This window comes from Miniopterus schreibersii (assembly GCF_964146895.1).
Source record: "Miniopterus schreibersii genome assembly, chromosome: 14".
NCBI classification, from domain to species: domain Eukaryota; kingdom Metazoa; phylum Chordata; class Mammalia; order Chiroptera; family Miniopteridae; genus Miniopterus; species Miniopterus schreibersii.
In genome coordinates, this window is record NC_138114.1 from 44,906,885 (window position 1) to 44,919,999 (window position 13,115).

The following is a 13,115-nucleotide window of genomic DNA, read 5'->3' on the forward strand; positions in this document are numbered from 1 at the left end:
AAAATGCCAAAAGGAGGAAATTTACATAGCAGCAAAATTGTGTATTCATATGAATATTTAACAGTATTTGTTTTTTTAATTGAATGCTGATTGTGAGCCTTTTTCTAACTAGTGTGAGATATACCCTAATTGACCGCTAAATACAGCTTAGTGAAATTCTTTAGAATATTGGAAGTATATGTGCCCCCTCCTTGTGTCAATGAATAAAACCTACCATATTTCCTTAACACAAAGCTTCATGCTAGAAAATTTTTGATTCTTTAGTGGATGAAAGCAGAGGACTCTTCTAAAGTGAGCAGTGGAACACCTATCAAAATTGAAGATCCAAATCAGTTTGTTCCTTTAAACACAAACCCAAATGAGGTGCTAGAAAAGAGAAATAAGGTAAGACATGGTCTTCTGTGCCCAGGGGGGTACATTTTTATGCTGTTTTATGTTTAAATTGTCAATGATTGGATCTGATTAATACTAAGCTCAGGGGTTGGAATCCAGAAGAATTTGAAATGTCATTCAGTATAATTTTGGCTTGTATTGAATCCTTCAGCTCTGTGTTAGTCACTGGTGAGTGGGCCACGTGGGAAAGACGTATTAAACCTATTTCTGTTGCTAAGAGCCATGGTCTCAGTGAAAAGTGTATTTCTCTAACAACAGAAGACAGCAGGGAATCACGTCAGGAAGGGTGGAGGAGTAATGTGCCTTGTTAGGGTGGTAAGGAGGGCTTTATGGAGGTGGGAGCAAAGAGGCCCTTTCTTTGTGTGGTCAGGTAGTAAAGATCATCTGCATAGTTGCCCCCAAGAACTTGTTGCTGTTTTTTTTTCAATTCAGATTCGAGAACAAAACCGGTATGACCTGAAAACAGCAGGACCACAATCTCAGTTGCTTGCTGGAATTGTTATAGATAAGCCTCCTTCTGTAAGTCCACAAAGCAGTATGAACTTTGTTTTTCTTCTACCACATTAATGTCTTTGCGTTTTAAATGTGAATATTTATTTTCACTAAAGTTAATATAAGCACAAGTTAAAAAGTCAAGTAATCCATAAGACTTAAATGACACCTTCGATTTCCAATTTCTAGGGGGCAAGGACTTTCTTCTAGGATTTACTACTTTCATGTTTCTAAAGAGCAACTGTATTCTGCTTTTTCTTAATTTGTCAATTTTAGACATCACCTGTATTTCATCAAATATATGTCATTGACTATAAGAAGTACCATTATTTTATGCATCACTAAAAAAGAAACAGTCATCACAATTATAACATTAGGAAACCATCAATTATAAGATGAATCCCATTGTTGGGGAAATGTGCATCTTAGAATCAATGAAAGATGGTAGTGACTTCTTTTATGGAAGATGAGGATTTTAACTATACAATGCTTTCCTTTTTCATTCTCCCAGTGAGGTTATATCATAGTTTTTTTGTTAAATCAGCTTTTGTTGTTTATATTATTAATGTTTACTGCTGATTCAGACAGTATCCTATGAACACATTTCCTTTCTTATACAACTTTCCTCCCCCTGGAGTTAATCATTACCTTCTTTACTCATTGGCTTAGTATTTCGAGTACAGTGGCTTAGTTCTTCCCAAACTTTTCAACAGAATTATAGAGTTCCTCTTTATATTACTTTCCATGGGTTCAGAGGTAGCAGGTAACCTCTCAGCTCCAGCCTGTCATTCTGGTCCGGATCTGGACGGGTGGCTCTTTGGGCCAGCGGCACAGGCTCATGGGGAGGGTTCCCGTGCTGCTCGCCTGCATAGTGTCCCGTTTCCTGCTTCTGCTTTCTTGCTCCTTTATCACCGCACACATCACGTCATAGCTTTCTCAAAAAGGACACATAAACGGCAACCATCTGAAATCCTGTGTTCTGCCTTCAAATGTGCATGTCATGGATATAGAGTTTTAGTTTAGAAATAATTTCCCCTCCAAATATGAGAAGTACCACTCTATTGTCCCCTCACGCCATGTTATGGAGAAGTGGGGGAGTGTTATGATCCATTTTTGAATCTTTTTTACATCACTGCTTTTCTGAAGTTTTATGCTGGTATGCTTTGTAGTAGATTTCAGTTTAGTCTTTTAGTAACCTTTTCAATCTGCAGAGTCATACCCTTCAGTTCTGGGACTTTTTTTTTTTAAGTATTTCTTCAATAGTTTTTCCTTCCTGATTCTTTCCTCTTCTTTGACTGAGCCTCTGGTTTTCCTACTTGCTGTCTCTCTATCTTTTTATCCTACTCCCTAGGAGAATGTTTTGGACTTTATTTTCTAACTCTCCTATTTAATTTTCTATTTTGGTGTGTGTTTTTTAATTTTTAAAACTTCTTATTCCCTGAATGTTTTCTTTTTTTTTTTTTTAATAACACCCTGGTCTTTTACGGTTACATGATTTCCTCTTATTGCTCTGGGGAATCAGTTTGAAACCTTCTTCAGCTGCCTTTGTTTTCTTTGTTTCTTCTGAGTTCCCGTTTTCTTGTTTATTCTGGCCCCTCTCTCCCGTGTTGGAAGCTTTCCTCAGCTGTCTGGCGATCTGTGGTGTCTGTTTATCCGTAAGGATGACGCCCTGAGAGCCAGTCAGAACCTCTGGGCATGTGCAGGGCTTGGGGATGGGTGAGCTTCGCTGCAGGGACGTTGGGTGTGGATCAGGTGGTTTTTCTGGGGAATTCCCAGATCTTAATATCTGTCATTCTTTTATCTGGGCCCATTAGTTTATCTGGAGAATTCTCTAGTCCCCTGCCAGCCTCCCACCAGCGTTCTGGGATCCCTCGGCTGTACTTTATGTCCCCTAATCAGCTGCTCAGAAGAAGCCTCTGATCTCCTACGGAGGCAGGAGGGGTAAATGTATGGCCGTAGACAGCAGGGAAGGAGACCCGAGACTCTGCTCCTTATTCAGATTCTTACTTTTCCCTTCTCGCTTCTCTTCACTACCACCTTCTGTGGGACCTGAGGCCTCTAGTTTCTGAGCCTTTCTACAGGGCACTGAGCATGCTTCTTATCTGCGTCCTTCTTTGCAGGGCTCAGGTTCCATGTCCTCAGCACTGCCACCCACTCCTCCACCCGCCTCCTTTCCAGCTCCGGAGTGCGACAGCCTTTCTCATCCTCTGCTGTCTCCTCTCCCATTCTCTTCTCCTTAAAAGTTTATGCCATGTTTGATGGTGTTCCTTTACTATCATTTTAGTGGGGTTTTGGGAACTTTTTTTAATGCATGGTTTCTCCCTGGCCCGGGTGGCTCAGTTGGTTAAGCGTCGCCCTGTGCCCTGAAACATTGCCAGTTCGATTCCTGGGTGGGTCACATGCCCAGGTTGCAGTTCATTTCATGGTAGGGGGCATGCAAGAGGCAGCTGAACGATATTTCAGTCTCACATTGATGTTTCTCTCTCTTCCCCTCCCGTCTTCTCTCTCTAAAAATCAGTAAAAAAAATCTTTTTAAAAAAAATGCATGGGTCTAGTCTTCCAGGTAAAATCTCATTAACTCCTTTCCTAGAGCAAACACGAGTTTATTTTCATAGCACATTTAAAGACGTCCTTCGGGTACCGTTTCATTTTTCTAATACGTTTTCACAAAGGCTTTTGGAAATGTAGTTCTTTTAAAGATACTTTTCAGTTATGTTAAACTTATTAGAACTTGGGCTTAGTTTTATATTTTTAAGAAAGAGTTATTAAAATTGACTTATGCAGGCTTATTGCAGAAACATCACTGGCAGTTTTAGCCCATTGGATCAGTAGTCTAAAAGCACTAATCTGGAGTATTTTAAACAAAGCCCTAATAGGAATATTTTAAACAAAGCATGTTGCTCTGTCATTTCTTATTGTTATAAGGTGTCACAAACATCATATAGACATTTATGTGTGTGTTTGAAGTGTATATATATATATATATATATGTGTGTGTGTGTGTGTATTTACATATATATACATATACATATATGTGTATATTTACATATATATATTTACATATATATATTTACATATATATATGTAAATATACATTATAAATCAATATAAGTAAAGCTCTTGGTAACTGGTCGATACTTTTCTTTGCAAGACCATGCAATTTGAAGATGACGATCTTGCCCCACCAGCTCCTCCCAACCCCTTCAGCCATCTCACAGAAGGAGAACTTGAAGAGTATAAGAAGACAATCGAACGTAAACAGCAAGGCCTGGAAGGTGAGTTCATTTTTAGATTAAGCCTAGGATAACCACTCTGTTAACAACAGAGCACCTGAGTTGAAGGATAGAAGGCAGTCAGTGTTTTCTTGAAATGTTTCTTTCACAATCGATGGTTCTATGTCATCTCTCCTAACCCTGAGTATAGATGAAGCTGAACTTAAACAAGCTGCCACAGACCATGTATGTTAACATGTGGTGAAAACTGTTTTCCTCAGAAAGGAATCTGATTGGTAACAAAAGGTCTTCTAAAGTAATGTGAAATCCCCAGATGAGTAAAGAATTCCTAGCTAAAGTGAATGTAGATATGTTAATAGATTTAAACATTTCAGAGTTTGTGGCTTTTCAAAAACTTTATACTTTGACATAATTATAGATTCTCAAGTATGTGGCTTTAAAGCTTTGTAAGATTTCTGTTGTTCCTGTGTGTCTCAAGGTACCAACATTGTAATTTCAAAATCAAAATATAAAGCAAACTGCTAGAATTTTGATGTGACTTTCCTTAAGCACATGGACCCTCTAGTTTGAGTTCTCCTGACTTCAGAACCCTAAGGATTATATTTTACAATTGTTAATGAAAACACCCAGCTAGAATATGAGGTCCTGTTTTCTCAAGAATAAGAGATTCTTGCCTGGTCGGGCGTGGCTCAGCAGTTGAGCATCTACCTAGGATCCAGGAGATCGCAGTTTGATTCCCAGTCGGTGCAGGCTCGATCCCCAGTTGGGGGCTTGCAGGAGGCAGCCGATCAATGACTCTCTCATCATTGATGTTTCTCTCTGTCCCTCTCCCTCTCCCTTCCTCTGTCTGAAATCAATAAAGTTATATATTTTTTAAAAAGAATAAGAGATTCTTTAAAGCAGGGGCTCTCAATCTTGGGTCTTTGTATAAACTTCAGATAGTCCATGAGCCATCTTAAAAATATATGCTTAATTGTGTCTGATATTTGGGAAGGGGTTCAAGGTTGGGGGACAAGAAGTTTGTGATCCCCAAAGAGAGTATGAGCCTCTGCTTTAGAGCATCCACAACATACAGTTAAAATTTTTACCCAATGCAATTCTTTAACCAGTAGTTGAACAATTTTTGTCCGTGTTAGGTATCAAGTAGGAAGAACTAATGACACTTGGATCGTCCAGGGAACAGTTTTCATCATCATGTTAGTGTCTTTGTCAAAAGAGAGTCATTCTGACTCATTAATGTAATTATCCTACATGCTCTAAGTGGTACTGTTGCATTTGCTTATTCTAACATAAGGATGGGGACTTTCTCTGTTTCTGTATTTTGTAAAATGTCCCTCTTTAATCTCTTATTTTTTGAAAGCCTAAAGATGCCAGGTAACAAATATTATACTCTAGAACCATCACTTTTTACATACAACTTTATAGTTTCTTCCACATTCATTATGACCTTCTGCGTTAGCTCACTAACATCCTCTGACAGGAATCACTAATTGGATATTGTTCAAAAGTTCAGAGAAGCATTGTGCCTCATCAATGTAGCATCATTGGTGAGGCCTCATAATTCTTTCCTCTGGCTGCTCAATATATTTTAGTTTTCTAACACTCTAGGAAAAGCTAAATGAGTACATATTATCTGCCTGGGCTGCCAGTAGCCATGCTTCCTTAGTAAGCATGTATATGTCTGTTCGCAGCCAGAAGTTCTAACACATTAACTTCCCCATAATGCACAAGTTATTGAGATGCGGGGTGACCGTAGCATGCGCAGCTCATTGCTGAAGGGTTCCTCATCTCTGTATGCAGGCATTTGACGTGTGCACTAACCTCCTAAAATCTTATGCTGCTTTGTTTTGCATGGCTTTTAACTAAACTCTTATCCAACAGATGCTGAGCAGGAGTTACTCTCAGATGACGCTTCATCTGTTTCACAAATTCAGTCTCAAACTCAGTCACCGCAAAATATCCCTGAGAAATTAGAAGGTATTCAATGTAATTTCCCAAAGTATTCACTGAGTTAATCTAAAGAGTTTGTTCCTCTGTCATTTGTGTTTCTGTAAGGAAATCAAACACCTGAGTGCAGTAAGTTTGCCGTGGATTTTACTTAAAGCTCCCAATTATTTTATATTTTTATTTTGTTCAGCATTTATATTGACTTATATTAATCTGGATTTTGGTAACTCATAGTTCTTAAGAATTTGTGAAATTAAAATTGGTTTGTCATATGTCTTTGAATCAGAAGCATGAAATCTTTTCAATTTTGATTCCCAAATGACCCCAAAATTAAAGAAAAATATATGTTGTCTTCTTCATTTATATTGACTTGATGTACAGTGAAACTGTCAAGTCATCAAACTGTACTTACCCAGCCTTCATTTTTTTGGTCTAACAACTTTCCCCTTTATCCTATTTAAGAAAAATTGCCTCATGCTAATAGATCTATAGTCCATTAAAACAATGACCTATCTTTATTGGAATTAAATAATGCCTTAGTATTTTGCCAAAACATTTCAGTTTTGTAAAATGAAACATAGATATTAACTATATAAAATAACCCCAAACCCTCCCCTTTTGTAGAAAACCATGAGCTATTTTCCAAGAGCTTCACCTCCATGGAAGTGCCCGTCATGGTCGTGAACGGCCAGGGTGACATGCACGATGTAGAAGGCGAGCTGGCCAAGCGAGTGAGTCGGTTAACTACGAGCACGACCGTAGAAAACATCGAGATCACCATTAAGTCTCCAGAGAAAACTGAAGAAGTCCTGTCCCCTGAAGGCTCACCTTCAAAATCACCGTCCAAGAAAAAGAAGAAGTTCCGCACTCCTTCTTTTCTGAAAAAGAACAAAAAAAAGGAGAGAGTCGAAGCCTGAGGCCTTTTCATGTTGCTATTACGATGTGACGTTGCACATTTAAGTACCACATTGAAGGTGATTGTTAGTACACGGTGGTAGGACAGATGGGGGCATGTGGCAAACTGGACTCTGAGAACTGGAAATGGGTTTTACTGAAGAAAAACATTATGGAGAAAAGCTTTCAAATTCATCTCTCATTTTATATGTCAAAAAAAGGCTTTGAAGTTTTAAACAATTGCAAGTTTTGATTAGCTTTACCCTCACGAAGTGTTAGAATTCACCACAAACAGGTATCTGTCTGAATTACTTCAGGCCTTCTCTGTAGTATCTGTTGGAAAGAAATTACCAGTGAACGAGGGAGAGAATTTTTATTTCTCTACACCTGCTTTACTTGGTAATCAGATTTTAATTTTTTATCCTTGATTATTGACTGTACCTTTTTGGTTCCCATTGTTTCAATGGGCATTAACAGAATGCTTTAAAAAGCTTCTAAGATAAGAATCTATAGCATTAGTATACACTGGCACATAATTTTTTAAAAAAAAAATAAAGGATTCATTTGGAATTTTATTCATAGTGTAAAATTTCCTCACCTGAAGTAACTTTGTTTGCCAAAAAAAGGTCATTTTAGTAAAATATAATTTTTGAAAACTTCCTTTTTTTATTCGTTTAGAAAGCCCCTTATTTTTCAACAAAGGGGATTTTGTACATGTAACATGGGTTATTTAGTTTAACTCTGGCAAAAAACAATTTTTGTATGTTGAGATGTTTGTATACCATTCAGTATAAAATGTCATAAGCATATTAGCCAATCATTTAACAACAGAGCAGATTTGAGGCTGCTTGGTACTAAGTATACTCAAATATAATTCAAGAATCCAGGGACTTGGTATCACACGGGGTTAGAGGGTTTAAAGGTATAACTAGGTTCATACTTGAACCTTACAGCGTATTTCTCAGTATCGCGGGTGAATGAAGCAGCTCGCATCTGGTGACCAAATGAAAGGACAGAGGAAAGAGTGAGCAGTGATTCCCTACTGGAATCAGAGGGGTCGTGAAGAGAGTTCTGGTTTGACACTGACTCAGTCACGATAGGATTTGAAGTGTAATTTATTCAAAACAAGTTCCAAATTTCTAAAATTCTGCTTCTCTACCAAAACCATTGTATTTCTTGGTTGATAGTTCAGTTGTAAAGGGTCAGATCCTTTTAACTGACGTATCTTTAGAAGGCAGCACTAGAAGAAATTGGTAGGTCTAACCTCCCTCCCCCAGTGAGAAAACTACCACCTCTTGATTTTTACAAAAATTTTTAATCTTTTCAGTTAACTTTCTAATGTAAATACAGATTTAAACCTAGGCTTAATATAGTTTTTCCCCCTTCACCCAAGTGATGTCACAAATCAATGTAAAATCAATGATCCAAAGTGGTCAGTGGGTAAAAAAAAATCCAAAGTGTTTCTGGAGGGTGAGCTGGCATGTAAAACGTTACATTGATCACAGTGTGTTCTGGGCGGGTTCTGTTTGTACGTGTATGGTGATGCAAAGTTGAAACAGAGCCGAAAATTTCATTCTAGATCTCACCAACTACTGGAATCAGTGTTTTAATCTCTTAGTGGATACTTTCAACTTAATTCTGTATTTGAGGGTTTTGTTTTTTTATGTTCTACATCATTTATGTTGTATTACAATGTATGTAGAAACAGTAACCTGTGAACTATGCTTTTCCATAACTTTTTAAAAATATATATATCTTAAATGAATGCAGTGTGCATTAATATTTTTTAAACTACAACAGTGAACTATTTGCACCTTTTGCTAATGCCTCTATTTACTTGCTTTGGCATAAAGAATGAGCCAATGAACTTCTGTGTCCTGTGGAAAATGTATAAATGATATCTGATATTGCTCTTAGATGTAATGCTAATTAATGTGAAATCACAAATAAACAGTATTTTAAATAGATGGACTTGGTGTCATGAGCTTTCAACTCACGGTGGTTACTTAGCCTGAGTTACTCTGTGGGCTGCGTTTTATACTGCAGCAAGATTTTGCGTAAGATTGGTGCTTCTGAATAAGCAATGTTCTGGTAAATTTATTTTCAAATCAGTTTAAAGTTAACTATATAAAACCCTGGTTTCAGCTTATATGGAAAGAAATATACTCCAAGTGACCTGTTTTTTGTCTTGATAGAGTATGGTGACCTCCACTGTACCTCGGAGATCTAGGATCTTTGACGGATTTAGGAAGCTCAGTCTGAATTCTGCTCTTCAGATCTATGGATGTAGAATAGAAACTGTTACAGAATATGTTCCCAGTTTCTATATATTACCCTTCTCTTTGATTTTTATGTAACAATATAACAATAAAGAAGAAAGCAGAAAGAATAGAAAAAGGTTACAATTCCACCACAGTAAAAAAAAATTGTCGAAAAAGTTTTTATTCCTTTCCAGCTCCTGTTCGGTGTCCCCCCCCCCCCGTTCCCCCCCCCCTTTGTATTAAAAATGGAGTGAAAGAGGGGAAATCATGCTAATTAAGGGTTCTGGTTAATTGAAGTTTTTACTATCATTACCCATTATAAAAATGAAGGGTTTGGGCAGAGAAGAATAGATTCATAGTCTTGGGCATATTTAATTATTACCTTGGCTTGTAAATAACCCTGTGGCGAAAAATTGCTGTTTAGAGAGATGCTCAAAGGTCCCGTCCACACAGCAGCAAAGGCAGTTGTCTTGAGCGCTCGCGAGCCAGTGGCAGGGAGGTGACGCCGCCTGTCCCTTGTCCTCTGCGGGCTTTATCTTCACTCGGCCGGGAATAGAACCGGCTGCGTCCAACTCGCGCTGGTCTCTCAACACCGACTGTTCCTGACGCAGAAAACAGAAAACACGTCGAGCTGCCGCGTTGGCTAAAGCGGGTTTTTAAAAAGTCTTGTTCGCGGCCACTAGGGGGCGCAAGAGCCCCAACAATCCGGAGGGTCCGCAGTCTCGGCACCGCCCGTCCAGTCACGGACGCGCTCACCCTGGGAGACCCCGGACGGGACCTGGCGCCCCCTTTGTTGCTTCTCACAGCCCTCGCGGACAGCTTCCAACGTCTTGTCCCCAGCCGCCAACGCCAGCCCCGCCAGCGGGGCTCCGGTGTCTGTGGAGCGCAAACACACGGAAGAATGTGGAGGGGTGGCCTCAGAAAGGGGCCACGGTGGAAAGTGCCCCTCTGGGGAGCCTGGCGCCCCCGAGGGGCAGCGCAAAGCCTCTTCTAAGATACTCGCCTGTTGGAGCGAGGGGGTGCTGAGAACAGCTGCCCCTCGAGGCTCCGTGCTTCTCAGGCTCCACCCCGTTAGCCTCCCCAGGTCCCAGCCAAGTGGGAGACACCCCAGCTTTGCAGATAACGAGACCAGGGCCTTGCCGAAAATAAAAAGGAGGTGCGGGTATCCCGCCCGCAGGGATGCGGGTTTCTAAATGCCCGGTGCCCTGGGGGGCCGCCCTGCGGGGCTCCAGGGTGCGCTCCTGTGGAGTTTCTAGGAAGAGCCCGGCTCCGTAGTTTGGGCTGCAAGTCCAGCCGTGGTGGCGTCGGGTTTTGATACAAGATACGGGGACAGGCTGGGCACAGGACATGAACTTTCGATTTGGGAGACTAACACCCCCCCCCCCCAACAAATGACCCCAAGGAGGAAGAAATGGGTGGGTGCCTGGGCGCGGGGGTGACGGTGGCGGCGAGAACCAGCCCCGAGCCTTCGGCACGGCCCAGGCGCCAAGAGACTCCGGCAGAAGCCCTTTATTTTTCCCCAACGCTGGGGCCAGGGAGAGACGTTCTAGGGCAAGTGTTACTTTAAAAACCTGAAAGACTGTTCAGTGTAAAGAAGCCGTTTTAAAGATGAGAAATACACTGTATCTACTTACAGCGTTATTTACATGAATATACTTGGAGATCGTCTCTGGGAGAAAAACCTCGCGGCCGTGCCGGCGCTGAGAACAGAGACCAGCCTCTGGGAACTTTTGGTAGAGAAAATAATCGGTGAATTCAGTGGTTTCAGATCGAGCTCGTTTCCGAGGTGACCATTAGGGGGCGACCCGGGGCCTGTCTAGTTTTAGTGAATTGAGGGCGCTTCCTTCAGAATGGCTCTGAGCCTGGCCTTCCCTCTGGTTACGCTCTCAGCCCAGGCGCAGCCGAGGCTGGGGCGTCGCGGGGACCGCGTTTCTCCTTCGTTCCCCGCAGCCCCGTTTTCTTGCTCTGACTTAGGGAGGCGCTGCGGTCCTGCCAAGTGCGTGCCTCGCCGCACAGCTCGGGGGCTGAGCCAGGACGCGCCCCGCACCCCGGCTTTTCCGCTCTAGCAGGGTCCCCCTTGGAAGCCCGTGGGGTGGTGACCTGGTCAACACAGTGGATAAACAGATAGATCAACACACTTTTCTAAAGTTCTCTGCAAGCTAATGCTTAGAACTTTATTGTGGGAGTAACGCAGAGGGACGTGTTGCAGGACGAAGCCTGGTTCTTATTTAGCAAGAACTGTTCTTCCTAACATTTCAAGCCGCCTCAATGCTCTGTGAAAGTCTCTGTGCGCTTTCTCAAGTTAACGGTGGCGCCGAGTTCTTTACGGCCACAGCCTGTATTTTAAATGCTGTTGTTATACCTCAGGTGACATACTGGTTCCTTAGGGTGTTCCGTCCATAGCAAAAATATATATATATGTTTTATTTAACAGAAAAGTAGAGGATATATATCCAGTCCACAATTATTTTTAAGGCCTATGTAATTTCTTGACCAAAGCGTGGTCAAGGTTGTTACGCTAGCTTCTGTTTTCCCACATAAACTACTTTAGGTTTTGTCTTTCCCCAGGGCCAGCCTTGACCTACCTTATAATGTGTTGTGTGTGTGTGTTTTTAAATCCCACGTTTTCAGTCCGGGTAACTCTTGTCTCTAGACAAAATAATAGTTCCTTGCTAAACTCCATACCTTATCATCAGTAGTATTGATTTTATTAATCTAATTTGGATTTGCACAGAAGAATATTAAATTTCTAAGAAATTCTAAAAATTTTGAATGTGCTTTTGAAATGACAAATAAGAACAAATATGTAGTACAGAATCTTGTCAAGATTTTTCCTCATTGTTTGTCTACTTATATCAGGCTCCCCCCTCCCCCCCCCCAAAGCCAGTACATATGTGAGCCCTGTGGAAAGACCAATTTGGGGTATTAACTAATTGGACGTTTTCAACCAAACAATGTCCTAGCCGGTTGATGTTTAGACTCTAGATTTTCCAAGAAAACACTTGGATTTCCCAGAGCTGTAATATCCTAGTAGATGGGGTTGGCAATGAGGAAGTGGTGTGCTTATAAAACGCAGGAGTTAAGAGGGAGACTGTTCTGTGGATTTCCCACTGGTACTCTTGACTTAAATGATCTTTTCTGGGTTTAAAAAAAAAAAAAAAAGTTGGTAGTGACAGTCCCAGCCCGGACCTGGGCTCTTCAATGATTTGCCAGACTAATGTCTGTCCTTACTTAACAGAGGGCATTTTCTTTCATAAGCAGGATTTAAATGAATTCCTTTTTCCGAAAGCACCAGCTTGTGATGACTCTCACTGAGCAGGAGCTATGGAGGAAGTCGTTGCGCTCTCCAGCTCACCCCTTTCCTGTTGAGTAATGCTCGGAGCTGGCCTTCCGCGGTGGCTGGCTTGATAGACTTTGACTTCGGAATAGATGACCTCCTGACAGTTTTATGAGGGAACCCGAGATATAGCCCAGTTGCTGGCAGGCACAGGCAGACTCTCCCAAAGGTGTTTACTTGACTAACAAGTTAAGGTTAAACATTACTTCCTACCTGGTTTCTATTTTGGATATTTGGCTTCAATTGTTTCAGCTGAAAGAAAGGTCATTTGAGGCTGTTAAGACAACCAAAAATGCATTCGAAATATTATCTACTGGTCCACAGGGGGAGAGGGAGGGGAGAGGCTCCCGAGCACAGGATGTTTGGGCGTGTTAAGCCTTTTAAAATATGTTGTGTGGTAATTGCGAGATGTTTCATTTTCAAAATATCTTTTAAATAGTGTTATGTTTTAGAGCCACGTATATGAAATATTCTGTATTGGTCTGGTCTTGTGTCCCCATCTTGACCTTTAGGTTAATATTGAGCAAGAGGACACGCACAGACACTTGCTAAAGTCAA

The 13,115-nt window shown here is 41.0% G+C and overlaps 1 protein-coding gene across 10 annotated transcripts in view; it reads left to right on the plus strand.

Annotated features, from left to right (window-relative positions):
• Positions 1-8,926, plus strand: part of ADD3 (adducin 3) — a 100,557-nt gene extending 91,631 nt beyond the window's left edge. For 5 of the 10 annotated variants that reach the window (XM_081158004.1, XM_081158005.1, XM_081158002.1 and 2 more), the window contains 5 exons: positions 265-384; positions 826-912; positions 4,037-4,160; positions 6,000-6,095; positions 6,690-8,926. In XM_081158004.1, coding sequence (XP_081014130.1) covers positions 265-384; positions 826-912; positions 4,037-4,160; positions 6,000-6,095; positions 6,690-6,982 — 720 coding nt within the window. In that variant the 3' untranslated portion in view covers positions 6,983-8,926. The remainder of the gene's footprint in view (positions 1-264; positions 385-825; positions 913-4,036; positions 4,161-5,999; positions 6,096-6,689) is intronic. The other 5 variants (XM_081158010.1, XM_081158011.1, XM_081158008.1 and 2 more) reach the window with 1 other exon arrangement.
• The last annotated feature ends 4,189 nt before the right edge of the window (positions 8,927-13,115 follow it).